The sequence below is a fragment of the Opisthocomus hoazin genome, chromosome 9 (genome assembly GCF_030867145.1).
Source record: "Opisthocomus hoazin isolate bOpiHoa1 chromosome 9, bOpiHoa1.hap1, whole genome shotgun sequence".
NCBI lineage: Eukaryota > Metazoa > Chordata > Aves > Opisthocomiformes > Opisthocomidae > Opisthocomus > Opisthocomus hoazin.
Genome location: NC_134422.1, coordinates 33,476,129 through 33,494,763, shown reverse-complemented (window position 1 = coordinate 33,494,763; position 18,635 = coordinate 33,476,129). Strand labels below are relative to the sequence as shown.

The 18,635-nt window shown below is 41.9% G+C and overlaps 1 protein-coding gene across 10 annotated transcripts in view; it reads left to right on the top strand.

Annotated features, from left to right (window-relative positions):
- Window positions 1–18,635, top strand: part of ERBB4 (erb-b2 receptor tyrosine kinase 4) — a 687,907-nt gene that overhangs the window by 113,234 nt on the left and 556,038 nt on the right. For 8 of the 10 annotated variants that reach the window (XR_012764976.1, XR_012764975.1, XM_075429771.1 and 5 more), the window contains exon 1: window positions 9,505–9,544. The exons of the other annotated variants lie outside the window; for them this stretch is intronic. Coding sequence is in view for 6 of the 8 variants with exons in the window: in XM_075429771.1 (XP_075285886.1) it covers window positions 9,520–9,544 (25 nt within the window). In the remaining 2 variants the exon portion in view is untranslated. Of the gene's footprint in view, window positions 1–9,504; window positions 9,545–18,635 lie in introns of those variants that run through there. 10 annotated transcript variants of the gene reach the window in all.

Genomic DNA, 18,635 nt, shown 5'->3' with positions numbered 1-18,635 from the left:
GAAAAATAAAAGCTCAATAAGAATTGTGGGAGTAGCTTTAGAAGACCATGCATGGAGATTAAGCTGGCTCTAGCTGACATTTATAAGAAGGGGTGTAGTGATTCTTTCCATCCCTCTTCCAAATTGCAGATTCTTTTCAGATCTTTATGAAGATTTTTGCAAACCTCTCGAGGGTGACATCTGCTCCTGGTAGGAGGCTCCAAAATTGTAGGTTTCCTTTACTGCAACTGTGCACTCTGTACTTGCTTAGTTGAAAATGGGAAATTGTAGTTCAGTGACAACAGAAAGTATGGGATTGGTGATGTAATAGAAAGAGCCATACATTGTGTCAATCACACAAAACTTTCTGACCACTTTTCAAGCAAATTTTTCAATGTCTGTGCCTGCCATAAGTCTAAAAGTCTTATGTGACATGCTCCACTTAGGATCCTTTGGCATTTGCACTGTCTACAACTGCTGTAGTAGATTACAGCGTATGCTACTCAAGTGGGGAGCGGTGCTAATCTGACACTAAATGTGTATTTTAAGTGTAGCTGTTGCATTGCATTAATGTTGTTTATCTTGCGATGGTAGTCCTGCATTGGCACATGACATGAACGATATTAATGGTGTGTGAAATGCAGGGCTTTTTAAGGGGCCAGGCTGGTGCAAAGTCGAGTGTGGTATAATTAGAGCAGTATCTGATCTGCTGATAAAATAAAGGCAGCTAATTGCCAGCATTTTCATTTTCTTAGTCTCTCTTACTCATCAAAGACCTCACTCAGCTGGTGAACATATCCCTTTCAGGATAAGGCAACTTGAGTGAAAGCATTTGCAAGATTAATTTCCACTTATTCTCAAGAGAATTAGCAAAGTTAAAACAAACATGTAGATTCCCATTATTTTTTCAGGCATATTTGCCCACTGGGGCGGTTTCTAAGATGCAGAAGTTGTAGGTAATGTAATTGTATAAACAGAAAATCTTCAAACTGTCAAAATATAAATGCAGAAGTTGCATCACTGAGGGAGGAGGGTGAGCTGAGCCATGTCTATGGGGACTCCAGGGGATTGGCGTAGTGCATTACTCACACCAAGACAAGCCCATGGACAATTCAGAATTGTGGGATGCTGAAGCCCAGCGCCGAAAGGCACAGGCATGTGGAGTGGGACAGGCAGCTGCTCATGCTCGAGGGGGGCCAGGAGATGCGGTGCCAGATCAGGGGAGTGATGCTGAGATGCAGCGACATCCACCTCCCATTGACACCCTATAGGCAGGCTTGACCTCTGGTTTTTGAGAGAAAATAACGTACGGCACACCACTGTGGAAAAGCTGCCAAGCTGCAGCGACGACAGGTGCAGATAAGGAGGCTGAGTGAATGAAGCCTCTGTTTTTTAATGAAAAAACCATGCAGCGTGTTGAACAAAGCCACCCTCTTCCCACGTACAAGGCCCGTTAGGAACTTTTCAGCTATAATTTATTTAGACAGGAAGTATATTCTCCTTTTACAGTAATTTATTGGCTGATTTATAAAGGTTGCTAGTTAAATTTGTTGGAGTGGGAGGCCTGAAAAATGGAGATGAACAAGCAGCTAACTGAAAAGCCAGCCCTTCTTGCATGAACCATGGTCTGTACCATCTTCCAAACAGGAATGTTAATAACAGAGCCAGTTATTTCTGGTTGTTTTTGTTTCAGCTTACTGGAAGCCATGTGGATCCTGTGCCACTCCACATTCTCTTATGAGATTCCTGAATCCTTGGCTAGTTAATCAAAATTTTGAAGTCGGTTAATGTTGTACTTGGGAGGTTTCATAAGCTTGGATTTGAAATCTGTTTAGAGGCAAGCATTTAGGAGGCTAAAGAAATAATGATTATGTATACAAGAGTAGTGTTATGTGGATCTCCACGGGTTTGTAAAGTCAGTCCATTTCTATGCAAATTACCTGGCATTGTTAACATCTTCCTCAAAGACTGATGCCAAGGATCTGTTATTTATTAGATATTTTTCTTTTACTTAAAAAAAAAAAAAAAAGTAGAGTGTAGGATTTTTGGTCATATTGAAGTCTCCTAAATCCCCTGTATACCCTGTATCTGACATATAAGATAACATGGCCAGAGGCTTCACCCTGATCTCTAACAGCCAGAGACTGCCTTTGCCACCAAGGTTTACAGTTTAATATCACTTCCGAGATGTGCTGTCATTAACCATGACTTTGGAACTAAATCTTGTGTCTTGTTTTATCTTCGGGATACTTTGAGGGCTTACAGTGTTTATAGGCTGGAAACCAGAAGTTTCATGGCATCACAGAGATTGCAGTTACTTCAGAGCATTAATTCTCATGCTCTGTCAACTGTAGTGAGATGAGGCAAACCTCCTTCACTTCTACTGCCCTGCTACCCTATGAAAAACTGGAAAAACTGAATAGAGCCTACTCAGGATTAGTAAACTTGGGGAAAATTATACTACTTTTAGTAGTTTCTGTCAGCTCTCCATATTATGTCATGATGCCATGAAAATTGATGTTGCTGACTACTTGGGTTGTCTTTCAGACTTTGCTCTGTGATCTTGGCAGACAATTTCCTTCATAAGGGCCTGAGTACGTTTTACTCATTGTAGGCTCTGCTGACCCACTGGGTATGTCAAAATAAGAAGGGTCATACAGCAGTATGGAGCAATATTTTCTGCCTCCGTGGAGTGCACATTACAAATCTCCCATCCGTATTCAATCTCTTTGTTAGCAAGAAGAGTAAGAGCAAGGATCAAGTCATTTAGGTGGGGAAACCAGGTTGGAAATTGTGAAGACAACTTGCTAGGACGCAAAAGAGGGGCAGAAGTTTAACTGCCTTTTCAGTGGAGCTTAGCCTTCAGCCTGCCATGGATCAGGGACTTTTGTCATGGGAGGCAGCAGCCGCAGCTAATGGCACCCCTCTCTCTTCCTCTGCCCTGGAGAAGCTGCACTTTTCCATGCATGGTGTGGTCTGTACTTCCAGGTCTCAGTAAAAATTAAAGTTCAGTCTGCCCTTACACTTCCAGCATAACTGAATAGGAGGAGCTGAAAAACAAACCCTGGGTGGAGCTGAATGAAAATTTTGCATGTGAGATGTGGAGTTCTGCAGTGTTTAGTAACAATAACAGACTGGAAAATAAAAATAACCAACTTGTGTAAGCTAGCACCTGTGACAACTATAAATTTGCTCTGGGCATGAGATGATCACCATATAACAGGCCTTAGCTCCAGTTTCTAATTTTGTAATTCCTAAGTAATTGTAACTGTCAAGTAAGCTCAGCATAAGCTATTGTATAAACCCTTGCACCATGGCTGGCAAAGACGGTTTGACGGTGCCAGTGCGTGCTGGAAGCGTAAAGGATGTCTAACTGTTACACCTCATATTTATATCTGCTTCAAACCTCTTACTAACTTTCCCGTAATAGAACATTAACTGTTCTTACTCAGGAATGCATTTAGGCTTGTGCTTAGCTTTAAACACATTTACAAACCTGTCTGAGCTCTGTGGGGATTAAACATTGCTTAACTACTGTGCCCAGCTGAGACCATGGTTCAAGGGCCACCGTTTTCTACCCACAAGTTTTTTCTCCTTGGTCAGCTGGATAATGTCATGTCTTTGATTCCCACCCCCAGAAAATGCCCTATATCCTAGTACAGGTCTACCAGACTTCTTGTTCCAGGTGTACCTTATTCTTTCTCAGCTCATATAGGCTATGATCTTTCAAGAGAAGGGATGTTATCCTCAAATTTAGATCTTACTGATCCTGGTGAGGAGCCGTTACTGGTATATGTAGAAGGCTTTTGCCCACAAACTTGGTTTTGGCTACCATCTGTGAAAATTTTTATGTATGTATGTTTGTACATACACATGTATATACACATGTATATAGAAGATAAAAAATATACACATATACATTTACACATATTCCTATATAAACATCTACCTAAACATACATATCTATGTATACATACTTCTGTGTAATTATATTGTTGTTGTTTGGCGAACAGCATTTCTTTGATGCGTTTCTCAGCACAGGAACTAGAAATGTCCACTCCAGCAGGTATCTACTTGGAGAGACTTAATATACAGAGGCTATAAATTATAGAAAAAGTGTTTGTTGTTAAAGTTAGCTACAGGGAAGTCACTGGTGCTTTATTGCCTGTGAGTTCCTTTGTGTTTCCCTAAAGTTCTACCCAGACAACGGCACATTTGTAAATTTTTAAAATTAAATGTAGAGTCAAAAGAGCCATGTTGGATTTGAGATGTCAGGCACTCCAGCAGGATTGCTTCTAGGTCATACAAGTGGTTATCCATCCACTGAAAGCCTTTATCCCTCTTTTTTATTCTCTGTTTGGATGTCTCTGTTGCCCTGGGAGAGAACAGTGTAAATGGGTGTTCACAGCAGAGCAGCTCAGCACCTTCAAGAAAAATGGAGAACCCTGGAAGTGGAGATGCCCATTAAAAAACTATTGGTGATTCCCTTTCATGGACCGGTGGTGGCCATGGCCACTTGCACTCAGCAGTTGCTAGGCTTAACCATTGCTGCAAGCCTTCTGCAAAGTCTCCGGCTGGAGTTTGGGACTGCTCGTATAAGTAGGCAGAAACAACCTTCAGTCCAGAAACAGAAGTTGTGGTTCAGCAGAACAATCTGCATAATTTCCTAATTCCATCCAGCTTGATACTGAACTTACTATATTTCATTTGAATTCATATATTTAAAGTCAGTGTATTTTCTCTTTGCATTTTCAGTAAGCCAGAGATTTTTGCAGTGTCCACATATGACTGCCTGGTAGAAGCCCTTGATTGTGGCTCTTAGACAGAAATAAAATGTATTTCCAGAGGCATCTGAATATTTCCTAATAATTAAAATGTGAGCTAATAAGCCTAGTATTGTTACAGGCAGAGGAGCAAGGCACAAGCCAAGCATTTGCCCAGACAGTGAAGGCCATGTCGGGTGAGCTGGTCCTGCCCCTGTTGAGACATGAGCTGATGCTGTGACCATGCTTACATCACTCCTTCCCTCACAACTGCAGTACAACAGCATGAGTTGGATGTTTTCCACTAAAATAATCAGAAGTGAAATGGCTTATAACATTATCATTTAAAATACCATCAGTAGGTTGATGTGCCTGCGTTAGCTCTGCATCGTCTTAAGCTGCCTGTAGATCTGAGAAAGATGCCATGCTCCTAACCATGTGATAGCTGTCTCATCTCTAGCCTTTGATTCTTCTTGTATTTCTGCTATAATTGTAATGTCTACAGACAGTCAGTCTCCACTTCGTTACTATTATTTTTCCCTTTACTATTAGGTGGAAAGCTGACTAGCACAAATACATATTTGAGACAAACCTCCTGGAGTTGGATTGAGGAAAGTGCAGTGTTTTCATGAAGAGAAACAATGGTAATGTGAGGAAGAACCAGCATGTTGATTGCGGGAATCACGTGTGTCTGAAACCCAGTCTAAAATTAATATTTAATGGTACATCTTCAGTGTGCTGCTCGCAAGGTCTGGAAAATGCTCTGTTTATTCTGAATTCAGGATCTGCATGGACATGCCCTGTGGACTTGAGGCAAATAAGAGGCCAGCATTGGTGTCTATAAGGTGCTACATGTAGGTGGGGTTTGCCCGGTATTTTTGCAGTGGGTAGCTGTTGTGGGGCTAAAAATTCAAGCGAGAGCAGGGCCGAGTAGACAGGCTGTTCTGACTTATTCTGAGTAGTGGATGGGATGCATTTTCCATGCCAAGCTCCCTTTTGTAGCCAGTTCAGCTTCCACACGTAAGGGAAAAGGCTGGAGAAACAGTGGTTTTGTTACAGAGGTGGATGGGCCCTTTAGGAAGACTGGTACTCAAATACTCCTGCAGCAGGATAAAGCCTGGTCTCAGCTGGGGGCAATTTCTTTAGTTACTGGTGGGGCTGGAGAGCATGTAAATCAGCCCAGTTATGCCAGGAGGCCTTAGCTGTCATGTTGGGAGCAGGCCAGGAGATGTTTGCCAAAAGCATGGAGAGACTTCACTAACTTGCTTTGTGCTTTGAAGCAAAGGAAAATTGTCCTGGAAAGCAAGGAAGGGTGAAATGGGAAGCAGACTTGCTTAGATTGGAGGTGAGTCCCAGCAGCTATGGAGCAAACTGCTCTATGGGCAAGTGGGAGATAGTGGCAAAGCTGAGGAAGAGTTGGTTTCTTTTTTAACTCCTATGGACATGGACTATATGTGTTTCTTGGTATGGTTATGGAAAACTCTGCTCTAGAGCGTAATTCAGGGATGATGAAACTGGGAACAGTGGTAGAAATGAAAACAGAATTTAAGGAATCCTGTTTCTGGTCTCTAGTTTGCTATTTATCAGCAATAAAATAGAAAACAAAACGCAGCAAATGCAAACAACTTACTTTAAAGTAGATATTTGCTGTCAAGTATCTTCATGAACAGGTTTTTCTCTCCTGAAGTGGTTGCTGAGTTAAACTTTTCTGAGATTCCTCACTGGCACTTGGCTTGAAGTCTCAAGGCTCAAGTCATTTTTTTTTTTTTGCAGTAAGAAGTGGCTGGCACTGCAGTAACCTTCAAAACGTATGAGTAACACCCGTTCTTTGGCAGAAAGCTGTATAGCTGATACGGCTTGGCCAAACTGCCTGAAGTCGGAGTGCAGACAAAACGTGCTTGGTCACAACTCAAGTTTTATAGGTGTGTAAAATGAATGGAGCTCTCTCTGATGGGTTTTAAAGGCTGGTGGAGTGGATTAGTGACAAGTTGTCGTGGTACTACAAAGCCGAATCTGGAAAGTATCTTTGAAAGGGAGAAGTCTCTACTGAAATGTATTTGTGTTTTGACCAGCTGTGAATGAATATGTACTCAGCTGTATATGGGGAAGGGTGGTATAGAAAATGTCATCCTGAAGGCATATTTAAGGAGGATAAGCTAGGTTTTGGTTAGTAAATTGAAGGTTTCTATCTTAAGAGGCAGTGCTTACCTTTTTCTTTGAACAGAACTGGGGCTGTGGTGGTAAAAGTGTGTTTATATTTGGAAAAATCTGAGATGTCACGTGATTTGGAGCAAAAGGCTGTCCAGTTCAGTCCTCAATTCTTGCAAATCATTGTATCATGTAATCCCTTCTGTAAAGTTTATCCTGCCCTGCCTTAGAGTGCTAGATTGCAGTTTTTGCTTTTGCTCTTGCTCTGGGACAACAGTTCTGGGATTCCTGGGGTGTTAAGGAACCCTTATTGCCAACCTGAGTCTACTCTGCCTGCATTGCTATTGTTTGTTCTGGTGACAGCATTGTATTAAACAAATCTCATTGTTTTGGGTAAGTATATTTGATCTCCGTGGTAACATGTGTAGTAAATAACCTTTATTTTCTGAGTCTAAGCAAGTTCAGTTTCTGAGTCTGCCCTCTGAAAGTGGGCTCCCTGGTTACTTGGCAAGCCTGTTTCTCGGACTGTTTCTGTTTGAAATCATCTGTACGGAGGAAGTTCCCATGACTTTCTCACCAGGCACTAACACAGATCTTTCTCCTTCTCTGGAGAGACCCTGCTTGCGATGCTGCCTGGCTGCCACATAGTATTTTCCTGAAAAAATGCTTCCTCTTCACATCTTCCTTGCAATCTTGTCTTTGGTTTCTCAATGTGCTCTTCTGTGCGGCAAATTTACTCCTAATTTCATTTTCTTATTTTCTGGGTAGTATTTTTACATCCTTCTGGTGACACAGGTACATTTTTCTTGTCTAAAATCTGCACGTAAGCACCTGCATGTCTTGAATTGTCTACGTTGCCTCTCTGCTATGATGTCGTTATTCCTGCTGTCTGAGCTTCAGCATCGTTCCCAGCTGCTTCTCTAGTCTTCATACCATTTTGATACTAAACTGCAATATATAATTTGTGCATCACTTCTTCCAGATACTTACTCAGTGTGCACTCTATAGATTCTGTATCTTTTCATGTCTGTTGTAATTCTCAAATGTTTTCTCAATACTATAATCTTTTTTTTTCTCTGTGGTACTTACTTATCTTCAGAGAGAAATTGAACAAAATCTTCGACTATCTTTCCGCTACAAAGTGTCCTGTTTTGTTCTCTGGAAAATCCCATACTTCTTGGTTTAAACCCTTTTCTTTTTGCCATCCTGTTCCACTGCTTAAGCTCATCTCTGTGCTATAGCAGAGCTCAAAGGCAGGTGAATACCTTCATTTATTAAAGCTGTGCCACTCTCAGCGTGTAGCCACCACCTGAACTCACCAGCAGTCTACAGCCAGACAACACAGTCTTCAAGCACCGAAAAAAGCCAACCATACAGCAACATGCTAATGTTCATCCACACCAAAGGAATACTAAATGGGAAAGGAACAAGTCCCAGGCAAACTCCCTTGGTGATTTTGTTGTTGTTGTTATCTGCTTTTTAACTTCGCAGCAGGGATATTGGCTTTCTGCGTTCCTGCCTGAAAGCCAACAAAACTACATTGGTAGTTTCAGTTTTCTGTTTGAGAGTGAGCCCCTCCGTGCCTGAGAGGAGCCCTAGAAATCTTTGCAGGTACCATCCTCAAGACTGTGTATAGCTGTATGTCTGAGTTCATTTCAAAGTGTCTTCCATAATCCAGATAATAATCTACTATTCACAATTAGATGTACTTCCAATTTCTTGAACGCTCAAGCAATCATTTTCTTTGGTAATTGAGTTCCCTATAGAATTCCACTATTCCGATCTCCCACTCAGAAAACTAAGCATATTAATTTGAAAGGCTGCATGAATGCCTGGCCAGGATAATGGCAGCAGAATAATTGCAAGGAAATATCTTACAACAGGCTTATTTTCATGTAATAAAGCTTTCCCTGATGGTTATGCTACACGCCATGAATATGATACAAGTTCTAAAGTGTGCATATGTGTGTTTGCATGTGCAACTCAGTTGAATTTTAATATTCTGAGATCTCTTCCTTATATTTTTTATAAGCGTTTAAAGATCTATTTTTTAAACGTTTACCATTCTATCTTTATCTTCAGGATGGATTTTGGGTGAGAAAAGGAAGGGGGCTGAGAGGAAGAGTGAAACCTTCTATCTGCAGAGTTTATGCATATATAGTACGCATTTACAGACATTAGAATTAAAGTTGCATTCCAGTCTCCAAATGAAGCTGAGGTTGTCTTCTATTGGATCTAGGGCAAACACTTAGTAAGCGACCAGAAGTCTTTACAAAGAGCTGACAGCTCAGCAAAGCAATGGGGGAGAGGAGAAACGGAGGTACGAGGAGGTGAAGCCACCCCCAGTGTCATGCAGCAGGCTGGTGGCAGAGCTGAGTTCCCAACTGTCCAGGTCCCTGATATCAGTGTTTGATAACGGTGAGTATAAACCTCAGTCCATCATGTTGGGCTGTAAGCCGCAGTGATAATGCTGTCTGGTTTATAGTAAGAGTCTGGTTTGACTAGGTAATTTAGTTTTAGTTCAGCAGTTTAATATGATATCAAATACCCTTTTATCCCCTAGGGGGGTTCCCTGCGAGGAGTATCTGTATGTCTTCAGACCAAGCAGCAGATGCCATTATCATGTGAGATGTCTAGAGAATGGTCCTCAAACCGTGAGTGCTACCTTATTGATTAGCACTGTTGAGTTCTGGGCCTGCAGTTGGTGGACAATGGACCTGCTGCGTTTCACATTGCTGGAATTGCTCTCCCTATTTTTTTTTGTTTTGTTATTTTTTCTCTGTTGTTTCACCTCCTGGAGTCTTTTGTGAATTGGATGCTTAAATAACAGAAGATGTGAAGTGAGGTAATTAGCAGGGGTCCCTGATGGAGAGATGGAGTAGGTACTTGGCTTACATTTCTAGATAGGATGATTTTCCCCTCATAACAAGGTCAACTCTTGCATTTTCAGAAGACCTGGGTGGCCAGTCCCATTGAAGTTGACTGGATTACATGAATCTGTATCTTTTGTGGTCCCAAATGCGTTTTGAGCCCATTTTCCTTTCATGTGTGTTTTGTAGTTTGATGGACTTAATGAGACCCAAGGATGCAATAGAAGTCAAATGACTTGAATCAACATAAGAGAAAAAAGACATCAGAAATATGGCCCACAGTGGAGCTGAAGTACTCTAGGGATACAGAGCTAGTTATGAATGAAAAAAGATCTGTCTTTTCAGACTTGCTGCACCCTCCACTTCCCATAAAAGATAGCAGAATCTATAGATGCATGCTTCCATAAATATTCTGTGTATGTCAACAGTTATGTAGCACAGTGGTATTAGCTTTTTGTTATTTACAAGTAGCTACTGCAGAGATTTTGCACAGTAATCACATAGCTGAAGCATTTCATACAGAACTTTCACTTCCTGGCTATCAGATGAGTGATGCTTCAAATGTCAGATTTTCAAAGGAAAAGTGGACATGCAAAACCTTGTTCAGGAACCCCTTTCCAGCTGGTCAGCTGAAACTGTTTCAGGAAGGGGTCTTATTTACATAGTAAAAATAGTAAGCTGCACCGGAGGAAGATCTTTTTTACCACCCTCTCTTTAAATAAGGTCAATAGCCTGGTACCTAGGGCATGAATGAGCAGATCCCTGGGCTGACCAGAGACCTGGACTCTTACTGCCGTTTCTCTATGGAAAATGCTGTCTGTAATTTCTGGGATGGGGGAGGTAGGATTTGGGTCCCCACTTCTGGAGTCTGTGCCCAAAGAATAACAGTGATTCCCCTGTAACACGAAACAGCTTTCTTCAACTGTCTTGATGTTTGCCTTTGTTCTTCTATGGTGCTTTCATACTCATACAGTGACGTGTGTTCATCTTGAGCTATGTTTGTAGTGAAATAGAGACTGCTTGTGTGTGTTTGCTAGTGATGTGGAGTTTTGCATGGCAATAAAGCAAATGCGGATGTCAGGCTGCGTGGCTGAAAGGGGTCAATTTCTCCCCAGGAGATGTGGGAATAGGAGGAGATCTCTCTGTTACAAACTTGGGTACAAATGCAACTGTATGCAAGGGCAAATGCCTCTTCAGAGGCTGAAAACAAAGGACAAATAATCTTTGTCAGATACGAATAAATAAAAACAAGGAAAATGCAATGTAGGTACCTAGCCACAACCTTGCTATTGTATTTCCACTTGTTGGGTTGCTTTAATGTGATTTAATGGCGAGAGGATGAATATTGAGGCACTTTTCTTTTGCTTCTACCAGTGAAGTCACTTTCAGTTTCTGCATTGCCTCCCTTCCACCAGTCATAAATGTCCTTGGCAAAATCACATTTGTTATATATTCCAAAAACAACCCATCCCTGGTATATTTATTTTCTGTTTCCTGCCTCACTTTATTGGATGGTAGAAGAAGCTCTCTATGTCTGCGTGTCTGTGCAGGTATGTGTATAGACATGGAATCATAAATATTTGACTAAAATTGAAGGTAACATTTTATGTAAAGCAGAAGGTAAGCTGCAGAAGCTAAGCCGATGTTTTTGCCAGTGGGTTTTCCTTAGTTCTCTCTGTCAACAATGCTGGCTTTTTCTCTTGGTACATTCCACATCACTTCCCTGTTGGTATATGTGATCCACTGCTGCCAATCTTTACAGAATGATTTTGTGGGAGGATTTATGGTGGTTTTTTTAGTGGAATCCCTATTTTGTTGGACAGTAGCATCACTTCTCTTGCAGAAGGCTCTGAAGGTGACGGTGATCTTGAGGTCTCTCCTGTTTCCTTGTGCCCTCTCCCCCTTGCTGGCCCAGGCTGGGAAGGGGGCTGTGCGTTGAAACACCCGGGGACCTTCCCTTCCAACAGCATGAGACATCTGAGGCAGCTGGCTCTGCTCCTTCTCTACAGTAGCCTTCCTCCTTCAGCAGGAGACATCTGGGCTGCTTGGCTACTCTCTTCCACACCAGCTGCTGACCTGACCCCGCACCACCAACGCCTTGCCCATGGCAGCACCCTGTGGCTTCCCTGCGCTTGTCCACTTCTTGGTCACTACTTTCATAAGAATTAACCTTTTGGATTATTTAATTCTGTTTCTGCGTGGATTGCAATAACGTGCACACCTGTGCAACATGTGTTTACTTGTACATGTGTTTTTTGGCTCAGGCTGTTGCACAAGCATTTTAAGACTGGCAGTAGTGGTCTCAAAATCCATGTGCGGAGCAGTTCTCCAAGTGTAACCCTCATGTTCAAATGGGAATTTGCATCCTGTTTGGAGAAACTGTCTTTGATTTTATGTGATGGACTCCTCTGACTCTGTCCACAAATTAATGGAGGAACAAAAGGTTTGTGCATTCTGGATTTGTAGACTCAGAGGTCATGCTGGGTTAAGAAAACATGACATTCCTTCCATCCTGTCTGTAATTTATTGAATCCCAGAGAGTAGATGAACTGTGTCCTTAGGGCCAGCAGCAGCATTCTTTAAAAGAAAAAAACCTCTGTCTTGTTCTTAGAAGCTAGACAAAGTATGTCATGTAGGAAGGGGCGTGACGGGGGTCGGGGAAGAGCAAATTACATGTTCTAAAATAAAGGGAGTAACAAGATGAATGAGGCCAGCCAAGAATTCCTTAATATTCCATGGCTGTGTCAGACCTTTGCATAAAACACTTGAACTTAGTGATGGACTGTGGAGTTTTCTTGGGTGTTGGGTTTGTTGGGGGTTTTTTTCTTTTCTTTTTTTTTTTTTTTTTAAACACACTGGTGTGGTTTTTATAGCAAACACCAGAAAGTGGATATGTACCCTACACCAACAAAATATATTTGTTAATATATTTTGGCATTCAGAAGTAATCTGTGTCAAGTATTGAATATCTGCTTTCCACTTGACTGGCAAGTCCAAGGAAATGGCAGGACATTGGAGAAGCATTGATTTCTAGTGTATGTCATTAGAAATGCATTATAAAACTTGGCACCAGGTTTGTCTTAATCCATCTTTCCATGTCCTTTAGAGAAGAGAGGGATGAGTGTTGTCAAATCACTAAGTGCCTCTTCTATTCAAAGCTACTGCATCTGAATGCAGGAGTGCCCAGGCATAACTGTTCTTCCAAACTCGGATCGGCAATCAAAAGTGAATTGAGCCACCGTCCTTCTAGCCATCTTCTGCCTTTGGCATCTGCTGGGGTGAAGGATGGCTATCGAGACACATCTTCCCTTATTTCTTGTATGACAGGCAGTGTCATCTAGCTGCCTAATGACAGGTAGATGTTGATTTAGCTGACTGTTCACTTTCTGTATTCTAACAGTAAGCAATACAAGCATGATGGAAAGAAATACAGCAGTAAAGCTGAAGGACATACTGGGGTGGACATTGGAAAGAGGTGTTCATTATTCTTAAAAATTCACTTGTTTTGCTTTGGCTAAATGGGGTTTAGTGGGATAAATCTTACAGGATTTAAGGAGATAAATCCTGGGAGCTGCACTTTTCCTCATGGTGCTGCCTAAAGTGAAGTGCACAAACTTAATGCTGTTCAGTTATCTGAGGCGACACAGGTGGTTTTAGGTTAGTTTCAGATTTGTTCGTTTTGTTTGTATTAGGTTTTTCCACTTCCTGTCTGGTGTTTTACAAGCTGTTCCTTAGAAGTCTGATGCTTTCAGTCATGTCATGCTTGATATGTATGTATTCATGTATGTATGTTGTGTATTCGTTTTTTCCTGTTTGAAGAGGTATAATATGTCATGTCTGCCTCACCAAAGACAATCAGTGTTCACATCGGAGTTGCCTTCAAGGAGACAGTGAAAAGATGACCCTTGCATGTATGTGTGTGTATAAGCATACACTTAATGTATGTATATACATGTAGGATAAATGAAATAATGATTTAAAAAAACCCATAACAGGTCATGTGCCTTGCAAGGGATCTAGGCAGGTCTAATTATAAAGAGACAATAAGCTATCCCTAATTAGACTTGTGGCCAGATGACACGGTAACCTTAATTTTTAACACTCTTTGACTCTAGATCTGTAGCAGTTGTAACTTGGAGTTAATGCAAAGACTGGGGGCTTTTTGTCTCGGTATATAAGGTTAGAGCTAGGAATTTCTGGGATGCCACAGTTAAAGAAAAAGCATATTCAAGCTGTTAGTAGCTTGAAAAATAATAGTGTCTGGAGCTATATAACCTGTGAAACATCAACATCTGCTTTCAATCCAAAGAGAAAAATTACCTTGCTCTTCTTAGAGAGAGGCCAAGCTGGGATGCTGAATGAAAAGTGATTTTCTTTTTTTTTTTTTTTTTTTTTTTTGGAGGGGTGGTGGTGTATTTTTAAAAATAAACCAACTGGGCCTGAATTTTTTCGTAACACTTAAAAATTATCCTGTTTCTGTAAGGATAAGCTAGTTGCTTAGTTCTTGTTCATCAGCTGACACTACGTATACTCCAAGCAGGTGATTTCTTTCAGCACTTTTTTGGCAAACCACTTTTATCCAAATACCAGGGGCAGTGTAGGTGCAATTCTCAGAGAGAGTGATGGAGAACTTGCTCACAATCACTGGGGACTCCAAGGTAAATTTGCCTGAAAGCTTGTTTCAGCGTGAGAGAGAGTTACCATGCAGCTTGCGTACACTGAGTAGGAGAAATCTAATGATAAAAGAAAGAGCGTGAAGGTGGGAATTGGAGTAAGTATTTGCTTGCTGCAAATATGCAATCATTGAATCTGGTGAAAGGGCAAATTTGGGGAGCCTGGATGTTTGTCATAGCAAAAGGCCAGCCACCTGATTTCCATCAAGAGAGGTGGTGGTGGTGTCTGAGTCATGTTTTCCTCAAAAGTTGAGGCGTGGTGAAAGTTATTGAAGTGCAATAGTTTGCTGAGCAAGGTGGTGAGCACAGTGTTTGCCAACAACTTTTGCTTATTTAAAAAATTGTCATGACAGTAAAAATAGAAATTCAAGACCTGAACTAGAGAAGCTGAATAATAAAATGTACATAGAGGCCTCAGGGGACCTTGCATTTCTTGTAGAAGCTGAGTCCAGCTGGTTTGTGTGTGTTCAGAGTTGATTTGCTTTGTTGATAACTAGCGTACATGACTTGTGCTACATTAGCAGGGTTAAATGCTATTACCCAGTGCTGAGGCTAAGTACAGACCTGAGCTTGATTTGGCTCTGGGACGTGGAGGTGAGATCACCTTAGCCAGAGGCTCCCTGCTCTTGGGTCAGCTGCAGGTTGGAGAAGCCTTGGGGTTGGTTTCTCTTACGCGTATGAAGGTTGTACCTTGCAAGCATGGGCTGTACGAGTGCTGGGTGCTATGGATAGGCCTTTCTTGTGTTGGTCACATGGCGAAATGACATTTGGGTTGGTCTTATGCTGCCCTACTATCTGTTTAAATGTTGTTGACTGATGAATAATATAGCTCCAGTGACGATGATGGATCATACAGTCTTTTCCTGTTATGCCAGATCAGCTTTACAACAGATGTAGAGTCATATATTGGCACTGCAGTATTTTATGTATGTGTGTGTCTTTCTCTTCTAGAGGGCTTGAGTAGCTGTTTTTGCAAACACATGCAAAAATATAGCAGGAGGCATTTAAAAAAAAATTGTCAGTGAATTTGAACACTAGAAATTGGGAGTTCAGAGATAGGATGCAGCCTTTTTCAGAAAAGTGTGTCTTTCTCAGGTAAGTTCCATACCCCAAACTGAAGCCACCCAAAATAACTAGACACTGAAAATGTAAATCTTGTTATTAATCTTGAAAGCTGTGAAACGTAATCATCTCATTGAGAATTATTGCCGCTTAACAACTCTATCTAAGACTGCATTATTGCCTGAATAGCCTCATTTTTGCTAGACATTTAACCTTATATACATATAATTTATAGTGGATTGGTTTCACAAGATTTTGAACTTCCAGAGAAGAACAGGAGTTGCAATCCTGACTGCAATCAAGATTTATTCATATTTGCTCTGCTCCTTTCCCTTTCCTTTGTGTCAGACTGTTCTGTGACAGTTTACAACACCTCCAGTGAGTGGCCACCTATAAAAGCCTGCAGTGTGCTTGCATAGATCAGCTAGGTGTTATGTGACTGTCTCCCCACTAGCAAAGTGTGTAGTTTTTGCTATGTACTTATCCCTCGCAGGCCCAGGTCATCCGATCCACATCAAATCCAGAGCTCATCTCTGCTATTTAGCAGTTCGCTTAGTTGTCTGAAGGCTGGGGTGGCCTTGAGCATAGAATCGTTTAGGTCGGAAAAGACCTTTAAGATCATAGAGTCCAACTATAAACCAAACATGGCCAAGTCCATCACTAAACCATGTTCCTAAGCATTTTCACTGTCCTTGAAAGATTCTGTGGTTTTGTGCACATGTGATTTGTTCATGGTGTTCTCCTTGGTGGAAAGCATCTGTCTTTTGATGTGGAGAAAGCAATCAGATGGGTGAACAGACAAGGAAAAACAGGGCGTGTGGGAGGGAAGATGAAGAAGCAAGCAAATGGAATCACTCTACCGTGTTCCCAGCAGGGAAATTTGATTTCTGACGGTGCTGATTTGGATTGACTCCAGCTACTATCTGAGGCCTGTTGCCACTAAGAGAGTAGTGTTTGTGGCAATGGGTCCTTCAATATCTGGCCTATGCTCTTTCCAAAATGCCTGTTTTTTCATTGGCATGCATGGCTGGGTCCTGTGACAAAGCTGGAAGCGCGCAAGAACACCTCCAGCCATAAGTAACCTCTCAAAAACCTGCAAGAAATTAACTTGCATTTTCTATCTAACTTGGATCGTTCATTAATTCTATCTCTGCCCCCATTATACAATTAGAAATATTGCCAGTGTCCAAATGTGTGATTACTACATCTGTTAGGAAAGGGAAGAAACAAAAGAATTAATGTTGATGATAATTTATACTGACACCCCAAGGATGGGGAAAGCACTCAGGGCACTGAAGACCTGGATGGAGATTTCAGCTGAACATTTGGAACAATTTAATGATTTGGGAAGATCTGGACATCGTTCTTGCTTCTTCTCCTCTTAGTTTTGCTTTACCCCTCACCACCCAAAAGTCTTTTAAAGTACTCTAATGTACTGACCATACATCAACACTGGAAAAGATTCCAGGGCTTTGCAAAGTTTTGTTTGGTAGAGAATTCTTTCAAATGGAAAAATTTGTAATGATTTCCCTCCCCAAGCATTTTGAAGGACCTTACAAGATCCTTCTGTATAGCACTCTGCATTTCTGTCACTGTGCCCATTGGGTCAGATCAGTGGTTCAGCCAGCCCGGTCTTCTGCCTCTCTGCATGGTGAAAGGGACTGGTGTTTAGGCAGAGGAGGGAGCTTGACTTCTCCTACAGCACCCCCCACCCCCCACAGTTGTTTTGGAGATGTGAGGTCCCTGCCAGCCATCCCAGTACCTGTTTGTGGACCTATTGTCCATGAGTTTGTCCAACCCCTCTTGAGTCCTCTGGCACTGCTTGTCTCACCAGCCTTGTGCAGCAGCAAGTCACAGGTGTTTACCATCTCCTGTGCAAATAATTTTTTTTATTTTAGCTCTTCTAAATTCACGTCCTCCTAATTTTATCAGTTCCCCTTACTTCTTGTTCTGCAGCACTTGGCAAACTGCAGTTCCTTAAGCTTATCCACTGCATTCATGTTTTTGTAAACCTTGAAACAGCAAATCCTCTTCAGCTTTCTCCTCCCCAAGCTGGGTAGTCTGAACCCTAGTAGTCTCTCCTTGTGGAAGGCGGCAGCTCCATCCCCTTTGTCATATCAGTTGCCCTTGCTGCAGCCTTCCTGGGGCCAGGGCTGCATACAGGATGGGGACATGCCAAAGGCTTGTGAAGTGGCAAAATAACACCTGTCCCTTTCACAGTATCCCTCCAGATGATTCACAGCGTTTTGTTGATTCTTTTTTTTTGGAGGCCACTGCACAATGAGCTGATGATTTCGGATAACTGTCAGCGATGACTCCAGGATCTGAAGTTGTGACTCTCATTAATTCAGCATCACATAGGCATAGTTTTGGTTGTTATCCCTACATATCAGAGAATGTTAGGGGTTGGAAGGGACCTCTGGGTCCAACCCTCCTGCCAAAGCAGGGTCACCCAGAGCAGGCTGCACAGGACTGTGTCCGGGCGGGTTTTGAATATCTCCAGAGAAGGAGACTCCTCAACCCCTCCAGGCAGCCTGTTCCAGTGCTCTGTCACTCTCAAAGCAAATAAATTCTTCGTTGTATTCAACTGGAACTTCCTATGCTTCAGTTTGTGTCCGTTGCCCCTTGTCCTGTCACTGGGCACCACTGAAAAGAATCTGGCTCCATCCTCTTGACACCCACCCTTAAGATTTTGCAAGTGTTAGTCTATTACCTTTAAACTTATCTAATGAGGCTCAACTGCCGCCTCCTTGCTCACTTGTCTCTCTGAGTTTCTGCTGGCGTTCTTCACCATTGCTGTGCCGTTTGACTACCCAAAATGGTTTAATTTCATCTGCAGGCTTTCAGATTTCATGGTTTCTCCCTTCTCCAGGTCAGTGATGAAGGTATTGAATGAAATCCTCACAAACATGTATCCCTGGGGGGGGACCCCAGTGCTAGATTTTCTTTATCCTAAAACATTTTGCTTCCTACCCAGCTTTTGGTCTATAAAAGAACCTTTCCTTCAGGCCTATGACAGCTTAGTTTCTTTAATAATCTTTGGCGTGAGACTTTGACAAAGGCTATTTGAAAATCCAATTATTTTGAAAATCCCTTTCGTTCACACACAAGCTGACCACCTCATACGACTTCCAGGTTAT